Below are 21,888 nucleotides of genomic sequence, written 5' to 3' on the forward strand. Positions count from 1 at the left end.
CTCCATTGAAAAAATAGATTTGTAGCTAACTCTGCATATGACTACATCTGTGAAGATGAATGCAGTCTGTGACTTTAGGAAATCCAAAAGCCTCTTTTGTGCTCACAGGAATTTCTACACCTGAATTTCCTGATGTTTTATCAAATCCATCTTTGCAGAGATTTGTGGGAACAGAACAGAACAGAACAGAACAGATCCTTTATCCTGACAGATCCTTGTAACCATCTGCATCATGTTGGACATTGCATCCTAATGAACTGACATGACATGAGCCTGTGAGTTTGACTGCAGACTTTAATAGGGGAGAAACCTGAACCATCACCTAGGCTGATTTGAATAAGCAGGCCAAGTGGAGGTTCTGACTGAGCAAATGAGCTGGATAGTTCCTAGTCTGGAAGAGTTTGGCAGCAGAATTAGCATGAACAGGTACATATCCCAGGGGTCTACACCTGCTTCCTTATACTGGTGCTGACGAGGTGCATCTGAGAAGGCTGGATGGACCAATCCCGCTAGATATGGCCTGGTTCTGTGTTCTGTTGTGCTACAGTCCTTGAGTGTAAGTTTGTTGAGCAGTTTGTTGTGATTTTGCTGACTCACAGTTGTGATGATTGTGGTGTTTGTGTTTGCAGGATAAAAAAACTACTTGTGCAGATCTCACAAACGAACATTCACACACACACGCACACGCACACACACAAAGAGGCTCACTGTGACTTTCAGGTTCTGAAACTGTTGTTAATTTCTTTCAGCTGAATCTGACCCTCAACGGGAGCCATCTTTCCTCTGCGCTCGTGTTGGACTCCGCCCTCAGCAGTCTGTCAGGACTGCTGCATCAGGTGAGTTTGGCACAAGTTCTGACCCAATGTTCAGTGGTTTGTTGAGCTGAGATTCTGTCTGGTTGTCTAGGGGGGGCAGTTCCTTCATGTTTCCACAGGCCTGACCTTCATGCCCCCTGCTGTTACTCCTGCTGTTGTACTTTTGGAGCCCAAAGAGGAGGAGGATCTTGTGGCTGTGGAGCTCTACGGGAGGAGCAGTGCTGCAGAAGGACCAATGAGGGAGCGGGCCGTGCCGAGGGAGGAGGAGCTGTTCCTTGAAGGGGTGTCAGAGAAGGGAAAGTACTTTGATATGGAGGTGCAGCTGACTAACCCCAACCAAGAGACCCTGACGCTGTCCCCACCTACGCCCTCTGACATCACCACAGCAAAGGTCGCCAATGATGTCAAGGGGCGGGGCTGTGATGCCACAACATGTGACACCACCTGTGATCGACCGGAGTTCCTTCCAGTGGTCAGTGCAGCTGTCAGTAACCTGTGTTCAAACTCAGGCAGGTATTAAGACTGCTCACTTCTGCTTTGTCTTATCAGAGCTGGGGGTCGTATAACCTCGTTGGAGGGGCGGTCAGTCCTGGTGATTTTGGTGGGTGTGGCTTGCTACACCTGCTGGAGCTTCTGAGGAGGATCGTTTTGCCAGCACATTGGGTGGGGGTTCTGGCTGATGGACCGGAGGTGCAGCTGCTACAGTGCTCCAGAGTATGAAAACTTGTCTGACTTGCAGGAGGGGGCCCGGCCGCAGAACTTTAACCCTTGTGCTATCTTAGATGACCCCCCCCCTTCCATTGACGTGTTCTCCCTACCATGACAAAGGGGGATAAAGGTGGAAAGATTTCGTGTAATCCATGGACACCAGTGAAGATCACAAATCATTGAAGAAAGAAGGTTCAGAGCACTGTCTAGTGGGTCTAGATGACCCAACTCCCAATGTTAAAGTGCCTAGGATAGCACAAGGGTTACAGTTCAATGATGTCTACATGTCACTTAAAGCCTTTAGCAGCTTTAATGTGTCTGTGCAGCTGCTAAAGTTTTCTAATACCTTCACATAATACTGATATATATGTATATATATTTTTTTTATTTACCAAGGCTGTGTCCCACCAAGGTGGGGTAGCCTAGACAAGGCACACAATTTTAGCTCCCTCTGTCTCTTCCCCAAACCCTCCTTCAGTGTGTGAGTGCGTGTGTGTGTATGTGCGTGTGACTGGTCTGAGGCCTGGTCTAAGCCACACCACACTGCACCAGGGTCAGCTGCACACTCCAGTGTGGTATTATCGATATATAGATATGTATATCTATATATATATAGATATATATATAGATATTAAGGTAAACTCGCCCTCAGAGGTCTTTAAGGACAAAGGTTACTTGACTTGGCTTGAGAGATATTTCAAAACCAGCATCCATCAAACTAAAAAAGTCAGGCCACAAACGGAGAACCCTAAAGTATAAAAAGGAAAGAAAGACAAATGAACAGGAACTCCTGACTGTTAGGATTTCAAAAATCCCTAAATGAACCGTCCGATTACTTCAAACACGATCAATAAATTTAGCAAAGTAGCAGGCTGGAGAAGGCTTCTTACTTTGGCTTTATTGTACTTCAAGGGCCTTCATGTTCAAATCCAGCAGAAAACTTTTTGATAAGCAGTATCTTTATGAAACCAATCCTCCTCTAATGATGGTTCTTGTGGATGTTACTTGTGATTCAAATATTTTATTGCTTAGTTTGTTTGGATTATTTAAACACATAAATGAACACGATGTTTGGGCTTTTGTCAACAGAAGCGTATTCTGTGTCCCCGATCGAACAACATGGGCGGGGCTGCCTGCTGCTGTGGGCGGGGCAAGAGGAGAAAAGAAAGAACACATAAAGTTTATATTTATGAGACTGTCTATAAATCAGGTTGGGAATATAGTCATCTTTGATCTTACCTTAACATTTGGATACATTGAGTATCTTTTAAACATTGCCTCACCCTCCTACTAAAATCAGGTTCAGCCCTTTGGAGCCTCATCTCAGAAGTAGCGGTTGCATCAGAATCCTTCAGTGAAGTGGTCTTTAAAGAGTTGCTTTGTTTTTTCAGTTTGTGCTGCCATGTAACCATGCCTCAGTGTGGTGTTGTGTGACCGTTTTCCTCGCTGTTCTTTAGCTCTCTGCCATGACTGACACCATCGTCCACATTCAGCCGAATCTCTGCTTCTACATCACCGTCCAGAATCTTCTGCTGCCAGACTCGCACAGAGTACACCAGGACTACACGCACACCGTCTCACACCTGAGCCAGGTAATGCCTTAGTTCCTTACTACTGTCCTTAGGGGTGGATACTGGCTGTCTCTCGGTGAAAAATGGGCAAACCTGTGCGGGGCACTCAGGTGGCCCACAGGACATTTAAAGATCGCAGACAACCTGGTTAGCCTGCAAGTTAAAATTTTCATGCACATTTTTTCTGCAGCCAACAGTGAAGTGTAAGTAAGGGGTTAGTGGGTGAGATAGAGCCATGTATCACAACCTGTAAGACCCTACCCCCCAATCCTGGGCACTGCTTAGGAGGGCCATTAGTGCTGTTCACGCAATACTTGCGTGCTCTTTGCATGCAACCTGGCTGTAAGAAAAGAGAAAATTATACAATCATAGTGCCGTTAGTGTGGGCGTCCTACAGGCACTTGTGTATCATGTGCACATCCCATGTGTGCAGCGTTCACTAATGGCTCAGGCGGTTGAGCAGGTTGATCCCGGTTCCCCCCAGTCAATTCAATTCAATTCAATTTTATTTGTATAGCCCAAATTCGCAACAAGTCGTTTTGATGGGCTTTGTATTGGTAATTGAAAAAGTAAAACATAAAATCAAAAGGATCATAAAAACATAGAATTCAATAGGAAAATCCTAAACGGAAGTAACTAAACTGACTAAGCTATACTGGCATCCCTGCCCTTAGACCCCCCTTCTCTGTGAGGAAAAACTCCTAAAAAACGGATTCCGGAAAAAACGAAGAAACCTCAGGGGTGTCCACATGAAGGAGGGATCCTCCCCCAGGACGGACAGGCGATTTACCAGAACTCTTAGAGAAGAATTAACTTATCTAACACTACAACTACATATATAAAGTCCAGCAGACGAGCTTCATCCAGATGGAGTTGGGGGGGGTTGGGGGGGGCAGTCAGGGGCGCGAGTCGAGCTGGAGACAGGACCCACAGACAGGTGTAGGACCGTTGTTCTGCCCTTGGGGAAGACACCCTACCCTCCCTGCCTCTATCGTGGCTCCACTGGTGTGTGAATGTCCCGGTGAGGGTCTAAGGGGCTATAGGCGCACCGTCAGTCTGCCCTAGGGCAGTAAGCGCTTTGAGCGCCTCGAAAAGCGCAGAAAAATCCAATCCATTATTGTTATTATTATTATTAATGACTGGAGTGCTGCAGGACTTCGTCTGACAGCATCACCTTTTCATAAGTGCGTGGACTTCACATTGTCCTTACAAATGCTTCACGATACAATGAACCACACGCACGACAATAGTACGTTTGATTTTCATGACGTCCTTTAAGGTGGCCGTACGAGCCACAAGGGAACTGCAAGATGCACCTGTTCTCCCTTTAAGATGCAGCCATACTTGTCTCCGACCCTCTACCGGCCCAGAAAACCCAAACACTTGCAGTTCCGTGGTGCAGTGGTAGGGCGGTCGACCCATGTTCTTAAGGTTGCAGGTTCGATTCCCGCCTTGCACACCCATGTGTCAAAGTGTCCTTGGGCAAGACACTGAACCCCACCTTGCCTCTGGTGGTAGGTTGGCGCCAGTGTTTGGCAACGGAGCTGCCACCAGTGTGTGAATGTGTGAGTGAATGTGTCTGTGACTGTAAAGCGCTTTGGGCCTTGTAGGTAGAAAAGCGCTATATAAATATACGCCATTTACCATTAAGAAATCACCACTACAAGCTTCTTTAGGCATTTAATAATAACACTTCAGCTAAAAGAACTGCTTTTTTATATTTATTCCATTTGTAACAGCCCTTCACTCTACTGTTCTCATTTACCACCCTGCCAAAGTCTCCTGACCCCCATATACCCAAGGGTCAATCTAGGTCATCTTCACTTTCACAGCTACGCTGATGATACATTGGGGGTGTGACGATCACTGCATCACCGCGGTGTTGAGGTGATCACCGCATTACCGCCTTTTTTCTTTTTTTTAAGTTCTGCTTATGCTGCGTGATTGGAACTATAATAAACAAATTAAACACCTTCATCTTTGCTACTAATTTACTTTTCTGCTAGTCCTGTGTTCAGACTTCAAGGGTTTCTGGGGAAACCTTTCATTATTGTTCTCCTTCACTCCCTCTACGCTGCTCGCACTCCCTCTTCTCACACACACACATGCGCGGTTTCAGCAGCACACACACATTCTCATTCTACAACAGAAGTTTCCGTCTTGCGAGGAAATACAACAAATTTACTGCGTTCTAATATTCATTTCCATTTTGCACTGTTAGATTTCTATGAATATCACTACATGTTTTGTCTGGGAACTATTTTCTGCATCGCAACGTTACGTGTCTGTATGAACCAGTGCTTCTCAAATAGTGGGGGGCGCGGTGCGATGCCAGGGGGGTCGCGCGGTAGTGGCCATTTTAGGCACAGGCAATACAGGCAATTGTCTGCTGCGCAAATTTAACGTGGGGGCGGCGGTGACAGCGGCTCAGTGCTTGGAAAAAAATCTGCGCCTCTATTCTCTGTTAAATCAGAGTTTACAGCTGAAACCTGTGAATCACCGTATCTGCAGCCGCGCCTCCCGGCTCCTGTCACAGCCGGCTGCGTGTGTGAGAACCACCCTTCCCACTCCCACACCACCCCTCCGGTGGTGTGGGCTCTCTCTGCCAGGTGGAACGGGGCACGCGGAGGAGAGCTGCAAGGCTGTCTGTTGCCCAACACCTGGATCATCCCATGCCTTTAGATTCCTCAGTTCATGCTAATAATGTCATTCTTTATTAACTATTGTAGACATTTTTAAGACGTGCCTTTATTTTCCATAAATGTAATCTTTGTCCGTTTGTTGTTTAGTATTTGACATAAAGACAGCAGGTAATGCAGGAAAACAGCAGCACTTTATGACATCAGAAAATAAACAATCATTTAGAAAAACAATCAGCACAATGTTTTTTATCTATTTCTTCAGACTAAAAGCGTTAATTCTATTGGTGCTGCTGTGTTAATGTTTCAGATCAATTTACATTTAATAATATTTATTGATTGAATTATTTTTCTCAGCATCAAATGGTTCAGTTGGTCAAAATGTTTCTAGTTTAAATAAGGACTTTAATACAGACACTTTAAACTTCTTTTCTGCTTTAGACTAGAACAGGGTTTCTGTGTGACAAAATAAACTTAATATGATTGGAAATTTGTAAGAGCATTCATTTTGCTTTTTGCTTTTGTTGATGTTAAAAGATACAATTTTAAGTATACTTACACAATTTTATAGATACTTGCCTAATATATATATTGTAACTGCACGAGTGTGTGTGGGGGGTGAGGGTATGGGGGTGGGGGGTTAGGGGGGCGCAAAACATTTTTCTTTTTCCTAGGGGGGGGCCTGGCAAAAAATAATTGAGAAGCACTGGTATAGACAAAGGTGGAGCCTCCTGCCCCGCGTTCTTCATGGGTGTCAGGCTTCATGGCCACCAGAAATGAGTGACAAAGTGTCTGCAGTCTGTTTATCACTGGGCAATATAGAATATTCTGAGAAGATGTCTGTACCAGAGAGCACAGGTGAAGCCTCACGTGCAGCTAGAGAGCAGAAGAATCAACACGCACCCCCAAAACACGTGTGTGCGCTCCTTCCTCCTACACACGCAGCGCGCTGACACACACACAAAGTCATTCTACAACACCTGTATAGTTGGTTCATTACTTAGATAGGTAGTAGTTAGTTGTTATTTGTTAATAAAGAATACTGTGTTGTAATTGCATTCATTTGCAACGCATCCGCTGGGGATTTTGTGTTTTTTTTTGGTTTATTTTGGGGAGGTGGGTGCAGTTAACCGCGACACCGTGCCCCCTGCTGGTTCATCACTGCGGTGATCAAAAATCCCACACCGTCACAGCTCTATGATGCACAGCTTTACATCGCCGTGTCTCCTGATGATCTTGAACCTATAAAAACTCTTTTAAATTGTATTTTAGATATAAAGTCATGGATGGCAGAAAATTTCTTACATTTTAACCAGAACAAAACAGACATTTTAATAATTGGTTCTGAAGACGAGAGAGGTTTTTAGCACATGTTAAGAATTCTAAACCTTCTCACTGTGTGAGAAACTTGGGAGTATTTTTTAACTCTGAGCTGAATTTGATCCCACACATTCAAAGTGTCAATAAGACAGGATTTTATCATCATTGCCAGAGTCTCCCGTTCCTCTCTCTTACCAGCACAGAGATGCTGAGTCATGCTTTTATTTTAGTCTTGTAGATGAATGTAATGCCCTGCTCTCGGTTTACCCAAAAAGTATCTGTATTACAGAACTCATTGGCACGAGTTCTGACATGCAGAGGGCGGGAACACATTACATCTGTTTTAAAATCACTGCATTGGCTCACTTTGGTTTCAGGATTGATTTTAAGATTCTTTTAATGGTCTTGGGCCTTCTGATTTGAGTGATCTACTTTTAAAGTATGAGCCCTCGTGGACTCTGAAGTCCTCTGGTGCTGGTCTCTTGGTTGTCCTTAAGCTGAGGACATAAACTTATGGCGAGGCTTCGTTACGGTCCTCGCCTGTGGAACAGCCTGCCGGAGAACCTCAGGGCCGTAGAGAGTGTAGAGGTTTTAAAGAAGAGGCTCAAGACCCACCTTTTTAATTTCGCTTTTAGTTGATCTTATCTGCTTATTTATTAGTGTAATTCAAAAGATTCCCAAATACTCTTTCCTCACAGCAGTGCCAAGCCTTAAGTTTCTTTTAGAAGTTACTTTTATTGTATTGTATATAGCAGGGGTTGGGAACCTTTCTGACCGAGAGAGCCATGAACGCCACATTTTTTTACATGTAATTTCGTGAGAGCCATACAACATGTTTCAAACTAAACATACAAGTGAATGTGTTAATTTTATGTAATTATCTGTGGATTTTTTTAAATAACATTGTTATTGCAGAGGACTGAGTTTAACTGGGTGGCTGTTGGGTGGCGTTCTAAATTCCAGAGTTAATTGAACGCATCAAGCAGAGATGCTGATTGGCCCTCAGTTCTGTCACTCACTCACTCACTCACTCACTCATTCTGTCGTTGGGGAGTTTGGACCAATGGGGTTCAGTTATGGGCCAAATAAGGAAAAAGGAGGACTGGTGTGGGAGGGTGGAATATAAGGGGGGGGGGGGGGGGGGGGGGGGGGCGTTCAGCGGTGGAGATTTAGGAGTTTTTGAACAAGTTTTACGGCGTTTGTTACGGCCTGCAGTAACCAGAATAAACAACCTTAAAAGAGGTTAAGTCTCCATGCCTCAGTGTGGGAAAGGGACGCTACATTATGCTGTTGCTAATGGATGATGAGTATTTCTTAGCATGGATGTGACTCTGGTGCTGCATGGTGGTTTTGCTGATGGTCTAGTCTGGTTGATACGTGGTGAGTTTAAGCTTCATGCAGCTGTTGAGACTTCCATCCGTTAAACGTGATCGTAGGTTAGGCTGAATGTTCTTTAGATGTGAGAAAGACTGCTCACATGCAGACGTGGAGCCAAACATTGGCAGTACAGCAAGACTTACACGCTGCAGCAGTGTGTGGTATGTGACGGACAGCGTGGTCTAAGTTCTGACAATCAGTGTGCGTTTCACCTCGCTGCCTGAGCCCTCTACCTCTCCCCTTTTCCTTCTGAGAGACAGGAGCAGCTGCAGTGACAGCAGGTCACAGTTTCAGGCTGTTACAAACTCTGTGATAGCACAGATAACAGGAAACCAATAGTGGACCAGATTTTTTTCTCTCCAAGCACCGCTACTACTGCGCGCCCCTCTGGCATCTCATCGCGCCCGAGAAGGACTGGTCTAATGAAGCCTTTTTTCATAGGTAGAGATCTGTCTGTGAGCCATATGTGGCCATCAGAAGAGCCAGATATGGCTCGCAAGCCATGGGTGCTTGACCCCTGGTGTATAGTATTCATTGTGTGTGGGGTCGTACGTGTTAACGTAGGGGAGTGGGAAAGGTGAAGGGTTGGTTGGGTTTTTATTGTAATATAGTGTATGTTTTTTGTTTTTATATGAACAGTTTGATTTGATATACCGTAAATTCCGGGTTATAGAGCGCACCCAATTACAAGCCGCACCCACTCATTTTCACGTATTAAGCTTGCTTCTTACATACATAAGCCGCGTCAGTGTACAAGCCGCATGCATTATGTAACGCCGTCAGCCCAACAAAGCAAGTCCTGACTCCCAGATTGGGTGCAAATGTGGGAGGAGACAGCCTTGCGTCAGCTCATGAACTTGAATACACCCACATCTGCCAAACAGCATGGACCTCAATTCTGTTCACAAGTTCCTCAGTTATGTTTTTTTTTTTTTTTTTTGTTACTTATTGACAATCTAGGTATCATACATAAAATTACAAACAGTAACCATATACCGTAATTTCCGGACTATAAGCCGCTACTTTTTTCCTGCGCTTACAGCCGTGCGGCTTATTCAGTGACGCGGCTAATTTATGGAATTTATTAGCGGCCGCCGTGTATGTATTTTCGGACACAGTGTATGGTTTGAATTCTCTAACACCAAACTCGAGTCATTTACTTTTCAACACACCTCTTAGCAGCCAAACAGCATGGACCTCACTTCAGGTCTTAGACACTTCAGTCATGGTTCAACAAAACGAAACACGCATGCCCAGCCGCATCCCAGAATCCTTTGGTGCCATTAGACCCAACGTGCACGTGATCGCCGCTACAATATGACGCAGCTTTCAAGTTAAAAGCAATCGTTAAAAGCAGCGTGAAAAAATCCACCATCACCAACGGGTTTGGAAAAGCCGGTCTGTTGCGTGACGGAGAGAACAGCGCATGGAGTGAATTTACCTCTGAGTCATAGTGACTCGGCTGGCTGCACGTAAATATATGGGAATAATATCAGCCTTTATTTTGTCGGGACACGACTGGAAACACAAATTGACGTGATCGTTTTAACGGTTATTAAGGACTGAGCGGAGTTTTGCATTGAAACGCTCACAGCCTCCGTGTGAGCTGCGGGGCCGATGGCAGTCTGAAGGCTCCCACACGTAACAACGCATCCGCCCCTCATACACAAAACGTACAGTATTAAGTCCGATTGCTCTGCACAGACACGATTTGCTCCGTTCACCGGCGCAATGGGGACGAAACGCTCCTCCTTGAAGCTGCCCTGGCCAGAGCTGTCGGAGTAGATAGGAAGGGGAGACAAGGAGCGCGCGGGAGCGCGGAGGCGTCGAGCCATTCTGCAGGCTGCAGCCAGGGCTTACTCGAGGCGTCCGCGGAACAACAGTGTTTGTTGTGGAAGGAAACTTCTGACCCACGCTGCAAGGAGGCGCGCGTATCGCGCTGAGGCGCGCGCTTTTCAGTCGCCGCGGCTTTATTTTACCGGTGTGTTTTTTAACCAGCCCTGTTAGTACCATAACGCTGCCGCGACACAAGCGGAAGGAGAGCTTTACCCGTTCACCCCTCCATGCACTGCTGATACTTGCTCATTCTTAAACACGTACAACAGAATGGCGAGCCGGGCGTTGGCCCCGCCTTTAGCCCCTAAGACTCATGGGAAATGGGGAATCGCGGATGTAAATTTCCTCATCATAACTGAGGGATGTAATGTTGATTATATGGTTACTGTTTGTAATTTTATGTATGATACCTAGATTGTCAATAAGTAAAAAAATAAAAAATAAATAAAAAACCATAACTGAGGAACTTGTGAACAGAATAGAAGTGCATACTGTTTAGCAGATGCAGATATACTCAAATACATGAGCCTGAGGCAAAATTGACTCCACCCGCTGTGTGTTAATGAATCACACTTGCTCTGTGAGTCAGGACGTGATCTGTCAGGATGACAATGTTGCCTAACTCATGCGGCTTGTACTCTGACGCGGCTTGTGTATGTATAAAATTAGTTAAACACGTGAAAATGGGTGGGTGCGGCTTGTAATCGGGTGCGCTTTGTAGTCCGGAATTTACGGTAATCAACATTACATCCCTCAGTTATGTTGAGGAAATTTACCTCCGTGATTCCCCATTTCCCATGAGTCTTAGGGGCTAAAGGCGGGGCCAACGCCCGGGTCGCCACACTGTTGTACAAGTTTAAGAATGAGCAAGAAGAAGCAGTGGATGGAGAGGAGAACTGAAGAACAGCTCTCCTTCCACTTGTGTCGCGGCAGCGTTATGGTGGTAACAGGGCTGGTTAAAAAAACACACCAGTAAAATAAAGCAGCGGCGACTGAAAAGCGCACGCCTCAGCGCGGCACGTGCGTCAGAAGTTTCCTTCCACAACAAACACTGTAGCTATGCGCTCCGCGCTCGGCCCGCGCGCTCCTTGTCTCCCCTTCCTATCTTCTCCGACACCCCTGGCCAGGGCGGCTGCAGGGAGGAGCGCTTTGTCCCCATTGCGCCGGTGGACAGAGCGAATCTTGTCTGTGCGGAGCAATTGGACTTAATACTGTACGTTTTGTGGATGAGGGGCGGATGTGTTGTTACGTGTGGGAGCCTTCAGACTGCCATCGGTCCCGCAGCTCTGTGTGAACGAGCAGCAGGAGAACATGTCTCCAGCTCACACGGCAGCTGTGGGGCGGTGTGAGCTTTTCAAAGTAAAATTCTGCTCAGTCCTTAGAAACCGTTAAAACAATCACGTCGATTTGTGTTTCCAGTGGTGTCCCGACAAAATAAAGGCTGATGTTATTCCCACATATTTACGTGCAGCCAAGCTGCAGATTGCAGCTTTTCCTGCATGGATTCATGTTCATCCAGGCTAAATGCTGTTAGCCTTCACCTAACCGTTCTTCCGGCTTCGTTCTGCCACAAAAAAGCACTGACCACACAGATTAAAAATAAAATGATGAGCGAACAGGCGCTTCATAATAACCATAACATAACGATAATAAACGTATGTTTAAAAGATCATCTCGTATATTACGGCGCTGCTAATAGATGGACTAGTGTCACCATGACTCAGAGGTAAATTCCCTCCATGCGCTGTTCTCTCCGTCAGCAGCTGACCGGCTTTTCCAAACCCGTTGGTGATGGTGGATTTTTTCACGCTGCTTTTAACGATTGCTTTTAACTTGAAAGCTGCGTCATATTGTAGTGGCGATCACATGCACGTTGGGTCTAATGGCACCAAAGGATTCTGGGATTGCGGCCGGGCATGCGTGTTTCGTTTTGTTGAACCATGACTGAAGTGTCTAAGACCTGAAGTGAGGTGCATGCTGTTTGGCTGCTAAGAGGTGTGTTGAAAAATAAATGACTTGTTGCTTGGAGTTGGATAAAGCATTCAACCCATGTTCTGAGACTGAAAGTACGTACATGGCGGCCGCCAATTAAATACATAAATTAGCCGCGTCACTGAATAAGCCGCAGGACTGTGAGCGCAGGACAAAAGTAGCGGCTTACGGTAAAATGTTCTAGCCCCGCCTCTGGCAGATGCACACACGCATGCACAGACACACACGGAGGCGTGCACGAACACACTCACACTTATGCAAAGATAGACCAACACACAACACACGTTTTGTATGAATAAGACTTACTTCACACATCAATAAAAAGTCTGCACAAAGCTATTTACAGGTTGGAAGTATATTCATAAAGTACAGACCAAAAGTTTGGACACACCTTCTCATTCAAATCCAAACTTTTGGTCTGTACTGTACATTAATGGTGGAAGATTTATCTCACAGGACGTCTGCACACAGACAGCTACACACAAGATTTGCATTACTAATATTCTTGTAGAGGGCTGTAAAAACAAAACCCATGCCCATATTTGTGCAAAATTGAACAAGCAGGTGGGTTGAACAAATGTGTGCTTCTTAGAGTGAACCTTGATCACACTGAATGCTCCAGCAAAGGCAGGAGGCCCCCCAACCCAAGAACCAGGGACAGACAGCACAGCAGGATCCAAGAGCCCCACAGTCAGACAAAAAGACCTGGGAGAAACCAGCCTCCCACGCACCGGACCCCCACCACGGAGACTGAGACGAAGGCCAAGACCCAGCCCCCCAGCCAAAGAGTAGTAGGAACAGAGAGCACGCAGAGCCGAAGTTGGGATGTGTATCGGCAAGAGTCTGGCGATATGATACGTATCCCGATATTGTACCGGAACACATTTTCTTTCTTTTTTTTTCAAAGTATGATTTAGAAGAAACTCTACCTGAATTCAATATGTCTTCCATTGTAATAAAATTGTAATAATTAGTTTATTTAATGATCACAATATTGAGCACTGCAACTGTATATCATGTAAGTTGCTTTTACCCAAACACATTAATAGTGCTTTTATTTTTGTAACTTAAAATATAGAAAGGGAACAGTCAACATTGTCTGATTTCCACAACAAAATATTTTTCAGTATAAGAAAAAAATGGAATGAATGTGCTTTACTTTAACCAACAAGGTTCTACAGAATGATTGAAGAAATAAAGTGCTGTTTATTTTCAACATTAATGTAGCTTCTCCAGTACTTTTAAATGGTTCAGGAGTCTGAATGGTGCTTCAAAAATAAAGGGGGGGGGGGGGGGGCAGTTCTTTCCAGAAACAATAAAGTGTGAAGATGAGGCAGCATTCCAGGATAAAGGAGGTGCTTTAATGTGGATAAGATGCTTTGTTTCCATTACAGTCAGCTCTGCAGCTGCAGCCCTGCTTTCTCACTCGCAGAAGTAAACTAGTAACGCTCCTCGCCACGACGTCGGCCTTTGTCAGAGCGTTGTGATCCATCAGGTCTCTGAACTAGAATCTATTGCTGGCAGGTTCTGCAGAACTGTGGCCCACTTTACCGACAGCATTTTGGCCGATGCTACGTGCATTAGCCACTGTGCAGCTACAGTGCTTCACTGTTCTTATTGGAGCTACGAAGCACAGCAATCCACGTTTTTATGATGCTGGCAGCAACATGGAACAGAGTTTTGGTTCGGTACCCATCCTAAGTAGAAACTAAGTAGTTCATGTCTCATAACAACAGAAAAAGCTGGTTCTCGCTGAGACCTTGTAGTGGTCTTCTGCTACAGGTGCAGAGCTGCTCAAAGAGGCTCCGTGTTCTCTTCTGCCAACTAGTGGTCGGAGGTTAAAGTGGAAAACAAGAGTCAGACACTCAAGGACACTCAGAAATAATAAAATAAATATCATCCTGAACTATCGCAATATATTGCCGAAACAATTTTTTATAACACCCTTAAGCCGAAGCCCCCACCAGGAAAGGGACCTGTCCCACCCCTGGGCCCATACCCAATGCCCGACCGCTTGAGACCCACACTGGCGCCCAGACGAGAGGCACACCACCACCCAGGAGTCCTGAGCCCCCATCCAACCCCAGAGTTAGGCTGGGACAACCAATGACCAACCCACATTGCACACCCTGCGCATCCTGCCCGCCAGCCCCACTGAGGACAAACCATGGGAAGCGCCAGAAACCGACCGCCTGACTAGGAAGGTGGACACAGGCGACCAGCAGAGCCTCAGACAGGGCCAGGGGACGGTGAACCTGAGGACCAGGCTCTAGTTGTTGTGCTGATGGAAAAAAAATTGGGGTGCACTTGTGTGTCCCCCAAAAAAGCCCGGCCCTACCTGCTTCCTGGGGGATACAGTCCACCCTTACCACATGTTATGGACTCCCTAACCGCGTGAAGAAGAGCCTCAAAGTCGGGGCGCAGAAACCCCAGGACGTCACCAACACCCCGGCAGCAGACGCCGGCCGGCCCCATCCAGTCTGGGGAGACGGGGAACAACGTGACCACCCCCCTTCTCGCTGTTTGTGTCTCGTGTGTGTTCTAAAGAGGTGCAATTAAAATTTGGCGGACTGGGGCGATACAGACTCCCCCCATTCTTGACAGGACCCTACGTGAGTGTATTTGTGTGTTGATGTTCAGTCTATAGCGTATGTGCTAAGAAAGAATGCAATTAAAATTGGTGGTTGCTTCAACCAATGATCCCTGCGTGTCTCTGGTGAATAAAGCCTGATTTTTTTTGTGGGGGGGGGGGTCTATTCTTATTTATTTATACATGTTGGGGGATTTACCCCCCCCCCCCCCCCACACACACACACACACACCTTCAACTCCCAGGCTTCTTGGTAGGTGTTGAGTGTAAACAGGGAGACTAGTCCGCTACATACAGTAGATTGGTGCTGCTGGAGCCCTGCCTCACGAACCCCACCCAAGCCTGACGCCTAGTCAAGCAATGCATTGTGGCAGAGGCACCGCACAGTGCACCAGCCCCCCAAGACCACTCAGCCAGGGAGGAGCAAGTCTAAATACCCATCAGATGACCCCCATCAACCACAAGCACTCAGACCCCTTCCAGGTGGCCAAATGTGTTCCGCCTCCACCCCGTCAGCCCCAGCCGAGCCAACGGGAGGCGCCCGGGGCTCCAACAGGCCAATCAGGATGGCCCCAACCCAGCCCTGGGACCAGAGGTGACGCAAGCTCCCCTGCCTAGACCAGGCGCAGGGGGCTTAATTACAGGGGGTCTGTCAGGACTCCCTTCACAGAGGGAGTGAAGTTCTTCTATATTGTTTTTATTTGCTCTTGATGTTAACTCCAAGCTGATATGATCCAAGAGGATCTGGTAGGGATTATGACTGATGTTTTTAAAAATGAAAGATTTCAATCTCTCCTCTAAACCCAGGGTTCCCAAATCCAGGCCTCGAGGGCCAGCTGGTTTTCCAGAATCCCTGCCTTATTTGCTGCTGATCACTTGGATCAGGTGTGTTTAGCCAATAAGGACCTTCAATGGCAGGTTGGTTGGAAAACATGTAGGACACTGGCCTTCGAGGCCTGGATTTGGGGACGACTCCTCTAAACTGTGTTGCATGAATCCTGAATACCCTAAAGCAGGGGTCCCCAAATCCAGGCCTGGAGGGCCGGTGTCCTGCTGGTTTTCCAGAAACCCCTCCTTATTTGCTGCTGATTACTTGGATCAGGTGTATTTAGCCAATAAGGAGCTTCAAAGGCAGGTTGGTTGGAAAACACGTAGGACGCCGGCCCTCCAGGCCTGGACTTGGGGACCTAAAGCCTGTGATAAAATGCCAGAAACTGTAAGGCACACCTTCCTTAGGCTTGATTGATTCCTGTTCTGATCTGCATAATTAACCCGTAATCACGCTCCTGCACCCCTGTGACTCTGTTGATGTTTGCTGCATTGGGGCAGAAGATCCAAACTGGGTCTGTCCACAAGGGGGTGCAAAGGGTGTGTCCACATAGGTGGGGCTTTGCTCTGTGTGAGATGCTGCTCTTTTGGTACAACAAGGGTTTAAGGTTTGAAAACAGCGGTTCAGAAGTGTAAATAAACGCAGCAAGGAGGAAGCAGGTGGTTGCTATGGTGATGGGGGTGGAATAAGATCTTATCCTAAGAGGCTAGCAAAAGAGGCAGAAACGCTGGTCAGGGTCACAGTGCAGGAAAGTAGGAAAAACGAAGCATGATGACTTTAGAATGATAACAGTGCTAACAGGCCTGTGTCTTTGTGTGTTTTTCTGTCAGCTCGTGTCACTGCTGCTGGATCTGGAGAGTCTGACAGTCTGCAAAAGTTTGAAGGTTCAATTCCCCACAAGCTTACAAGTGCCTTCATTTGACTGCCACCTGCTTGTGGCTCCATCCTGCATCACTTGTCTGCCTTGCCTGTTGGAGGAAGATGAGGAGGAGGAGGAAGAAGAGGGGAACGAAGAAGAAGATAACTGACTAAGCAGAAAACCACAATCCGCTAAAATTAATCAAGAAAACAGCACTGACTTGAGCGGATGAAGCTCCACCCACATCTCTTAACAAATGTGCCACACCTGTGGCTATTTCAAAGTCTCTGAAAGTTAAACACTTGTCTGCTCTTGAAGGCCTTCTGGGAAATGGAGTCCTGAATTCCAAAGCAGCTTGTGCCCAAACGTTTCTACCTCAGTTTGTTCAAAATGTAGTGGCTCACTGCAGTTCTGCCCCTCAAAGCTGGTTTTATGTTCTCTGCAGGACTAAAGGCAAAAGCTGGATGGGTCACGCAAAAGCTTCGGTGATGGTTTACTGTTATACTTCAATATTTTCATAATCAGAGCTTTCAATAGTTTTATAAATACTTTCTAAGTTTTTGAATTGTCTCCTGTTTTTTTTATTGTCACACAGCTCTCTGACTTTTTCTTGAGTCTCAGTCTTCGGCAGAATCCAAATTGCTTCCGTACTCCTTTCAGCTTCTGCCTACCCCTACATTTAGCACTAAACGCAGAGAATTATGGAAAAACTGTGTCTTTTGTAACCCTTGTGCTATCTTAGATGACCCCCCCCCCTTACATTGACGTGTTCTCCCTACCATGACAAAGGTGGATAAAGGTGGAAAGATTTCATGTAATCTATGGATTTGTAAAAATACAACCCAATTGAAATTTGGTATTAGGGTGTTATTGCCATACTTTCACATACGCAATAACGCCCCAATACCCGATTTCAATTGGGTTTTATTTTGAAATTTTACATCAGATCCGTCTGAAACTTATTTGTTACACAACCAGGTGAGACACTTTCAGTGAGAAGTGAAATGACTCTGTGGAAACTAGGAGTTTTCATTTTACACACATGTCAACATTATAGTAAGTCCTCCTCAGTACGTGATTTTGATTCAGTCTTTTCTTGAAAATTGATAGACACATCTGTATCCATCCATCTATCTATCTATCTAGTAGCGACCTGGGGGTTAGCCCCACCTCCCAATGTTAAATTGCCTAGGATCTAGACCCACTAGACAGTGCTCTGAACCTTTTTTCTTCAATGATTTGTGATCTTCACTGGTGTCCATGGATTACATGAAATCTTTCCACCTTTATCCACCTTTGTCATGGTAGGAAGAACACGTCAATGTAAGGGGGGGGGAGTCATCTAAGGGTTAATACTGGCTGACAAGTCTAAAACACGACAGCAGAAGATGGAGAAAAAATAACGAAAGTGAGCAGCTGCTAACAGACAGGGAATATAATACCAGAAGTGTATGGAAGCATTTATGTAGCATAATTAAAAATAAAAGTAAAATGGTATTTGACATTTCATTTTCAAAAAGTTCTCTGGTAAATGTGTAGCAAAATTCATTTAGAAATATCTAATTTGATAATTAAGAACAGAAATGCTTTTTCATTTTCTAAATGAAAGTGCATCAAAAGACTCAAAATTAAAATGAAAAATCAATACTTCAAAATGCTTTTTCATTTCTACTTAAAATACCGCTTATTCCGTGTCATAATTAAAACGAAAATGCAAAGAGGGAGATGTCAGGAGATGTCCCCTTAGTGCCCTACTCGCCAATTTTAACTGCACCCCCCTTAGTACACACACCCCTCCCCCTTCAATATATACATTCCAACATAAACACACACACATGCACACACACACCCTCTCAAACACACATACACGCACACACATTTTGCAAGGAAGGTGGGACCTGGGTCCATCTGTCCCCTACCCCTTCCCTGGTGGGGGGTGCGGGCCCCTTGGCGATGGCGGCCGTGTCCCTTGGGTGCCAGCTCCCTGGGCCCGGCGGTGCTCTCTCCGCACGGTGGGGGGGTTCATATTACACCTGAGCCAGGGGTGTTCGTGTCCCTGGGGGGTGGGTTCTGGTCCTTGCCCCTGAGCGCTGGGCCCCGCCAAACTTCCAACATGGCCGAGCCTGGTCGGGCCATATTTATAACACCCCTTGTGGGCCACCCTTTTTTCCCCGGGGTTTCCCCCTCCTGGGCGGGGGCGGCGGGCCCCTGCCTTGCTCCTCCCTGGACCAACCGTGGGCCGGGTGGGTGGCTGCCTGGAGTGCGGAGCGGGTCTCCCTTGGGGGGTCCTGGCTCGTACCTGGGGTTGGGGCGGGGGGATGCCCGGAACTCCTGGGTGGTGGTGGGGTGCTCGTCTGGGGCTGTGGGCGTCCTTCTCCGGTGGGGCCCTGCGTTGGGCTCTTCCGGCGCGGCGGGGGGGCTGCTTTCCTGGCTGGGCTGGGGCGGCGCTCTCTTTCCCTCCGCGCCTCCCTGCTCTCTGGCTCTGGGGGCCTCGCGGCGGTCCTGCTGGCCCTGGCCTGGGTGGCGGGCTTGGTCGCCCGGGGGGCGGTTGTTCCCTGCCTGTTCCCATGTGGCGTTGGGGAAATTCCGGCTGCCGCTGCTGCTGCGGCGGGGGTCTGGGTGTGGGGGTGGCTGGGCGCTCCTCCTCCTTCTTGTCACGTTCCACCATCCATTTTAGAAGAACATAAACACTCACCTGAGCACAGGTGTTAGCTCACCTTTGCACTAATAGTTTGCATGATTGAATGACTGAAAGATTTCACACTAGTTGGTTTAAAGGCATAGGTATGCGTTCGTGAACACTATCTGTTTTGTGTACATGTTGACATGTGGACATTTTTTGCAGCTAGCAGGTGTGCTGATAATATTTGAGTGTGTGTGAACAGGCCCCGCCCTTTTTGTACTACATTTGAACTGTACCGTAACGATAAACAACCAGTAAACCTGTCTGCTCTATACTGCTTCATGGTCTTACCCCCCCCTCTCACTATCACCCCCCCCTCTGACATCCCTCCCTCTTCTTTCCTTTTCCGTCCGGTCCAACACCAAAGATTTTCAATCATGGTTGAAATTAATAAAGTTTGGCCTCAAATACAAAAGGGGTTTGTTCAGTCACACCTTTGGTTTGTCTGAAGATTAATAACCCCTCTTGTTAAAGTAAAATATGTCCAACACAAGAGGCCCTCAGCTCTCATCTGCCTGCCTAGCTGTTGGACAGGACAAGTAAAATAAATAAATAAATAAATAAAAAAGAAAATGCAAAGAGGGGATTGCATTTGCGTTTTCACATCCACCCTGTGAATAGTGTTGCATAATTCAATTCCACTTAGCATTTCCAGAGGGAAATTTTACATCAGATCCGTCTGAAACTTACTTGTCACCAGGTGAGACACTTTCAGTGAGACGTGAAATGACTCTGTGGAAACTAGGAGTTTTCATTTTACACAAATGTCAACATTATAGTAAGCCCTCAGTACGTCATTTTGATTCAGTTGTTTTTTTTTAAAATTGATATTAGACACATTTGTAATATATATCTGTATCTATCTATCTATCTATCTATCTATCTATCTATCTATCTATCTATCTATCTATCTATCTATCTATCTATCTATCTATCTATCTATCTATCTATCTATCTATCTATCTATCTATCTATCTATCTATCTATCTATCTATCTATCTATCTATCTATCTATCTATCTATCTATCTATCTATCTATCTATCTATCTATCTATCTTGTAGCGACCTGGGAGTTAGCCCCGCCTTCAGCCCCTAAGACTCATGGAAAGTGGGGATTCTTGGTGTGAAAACCATGAGTGAGAGGGCTGGGAACAGAAGTGACTTCCATGCTGTTTGGCTGTTTGTGGTGTGTTTGGATAAATGGGCTTAGATGCTGAAAAGGAGAGTTAGCTTCTCTGCCTTCTTCCTCTTTGAGATTGTCCAGGGTCATGCGGTGCATGGGGAATGGACAGTTCTCCAATGAAGCCACTTAAGTAGCTGCTAGGCTACAGTGGCGTAACAGCTGGGTAATTACATTGGTGTCAGAAGTGGGATCCTTAGCCAATGCTGCTATGGCTTGGAGAGCTAAGCCATGGAGCGAGAGATGGCTGAGATGGAACATCAAATTCACAACCTGGAGGCAACTCCAGACAAGGACAAGGGAGGAACAAGGGCGAAATCATCTCCCTGATGGTACGAGCACCCGCCGCCATCTGCAGCCTGTCCCTGCGAGTCGGGTTTCCATGCCAGTGATGAACCGTCCAGAGCAGTCTGTGATGACGGTGCGCAGCCCAGTCGAACTTTTGCGATGCAATGGCTTAACAGCACTGGAACCACACCTGGCTCAGGTCAACTTGGCGACCGGCCATGAGGGCTGGAGTCCCGAGGAGACTTGTTACACACCCAGGCCTGTTACACATCCAGGTACTGCTGGACCTCTCATCTGTGGAGCTGCAAGACCTGTCGGCACTGACAGCAGCATTAGAGCGATGCTTTGGAGAGCACGGTTCGACAGAACGGAACCGACAGCACCTGGAGTTTCGTCGCCGTAGGGACGATGAACGCCTGGGAACTTTCGCCGCTGATGTGCAGCTCTTCGTAGAGAGTCTACTCCCCCAAGGCATCCCGAGGGTGGTGCTGCTACCACTGCGGGGTTTTGATTGTTTGATTCTGCTGGCTGGACACATACTGGCACGGAACTGTGTCAGTAATAGATATGCAAACCCAGCTAGCTGGGAGGAAGACTGTTACACGGTGGTGGTTGGAACCCAGAATTGTTAGCATGGGTCTTCAGCCAGTGTGTTCATGTGTTTTGCTGTCTGTGTTGTTTGGTTCTCAGCTATGTAAGTGTTGTGGGGAAACTTAACCCTCTTAGGTGGGGGCAGTATAGCGACCTTGAGGTTAGCCCCACCTTCAGCGCCTAAGACTGAAGGCGGGGGGGGGGGGAGGTTTGACCGCAACTCCTGGTTTCTTAATTGAATTAAAACCTTAGACCCCAGATGTGAGCTGTATTAATCAATGGTTCTACTCTCAAGGTGAATGTTTGTCTCCTTTCATGCTAGACTACAAAGTGGGACTTAAAACACAGCTGGGACTTTAAGTACGTCTTCTTTCCCTTTCAACTTTTCCCATCAGGGGTTGCCACATCCTCTCCTTTGAGGATGAGTTGCCTGGTTAACTTGCCAATGTTTTGAATGAATGAATGAAAACTTTATTAATCCCAACAAGGAGAAACTCAGTTCCAGTCCATCTCGAAAAAGAAGGTCAGACAAACAGCAACACAGGATACACACACACATCTCGAGAGGTTACTGAGGTCAGTGCAACCGAGCGCCTTAGATGACCTGCGC

General features: G+C 46.6%; 1 protein-coding gene across 5 annotated transcripts in view; it reads left to right on the forward strand.

Annotated features, from left to right (window-relative positions):
* Positions 1-17,101, forward strand: part of LOC101166383 — a 31,643-nt gene extending 14,542 nt beyond the window's left edge. For all 5 annotated transcript variants that reach the window (XM_011477676.3, XM_011477675.2, XM_011477674.2 and 2 more), the window contains 5 exons: positions 750-836; positions 907-1,287; positions 1,365-1,529; positions 2,981-3,115; positions 16,508-17,101. In XM_011477676.3, coding sequence (XP_011475978.1) covers positions 750-836; positions 907-1,287; positions 1,365-1,529; positions 2,981-3,115; positions 16,508-16,705 — 966 coding nt within the window. In that variant the 3' untranslated portion in view covers positions 16,706-17,101. The remainder of the gene's footprint in view (positions 1-749; positions 837-906; positions 1,288-1,364; positions 1,530-2,980; positions 3,116-16,507) is intronic.
* The last annotated feature ends 4,787 nt before the right edge of the window (positions 17,102-21,888 follow it).

The sequence above is a fragment of the Oryzias latipes genome, chromosome 7 (genome assembly GCF_002234675.1).
Source record: "Oryzias latipes chromosome 7, ASM223467v1".
NCBI lineage: Eukaryota > Metazoa > Chordata > Actinopteri > Beloniformes > Adrianichthyidae > Oryzias > Oryzias latipes.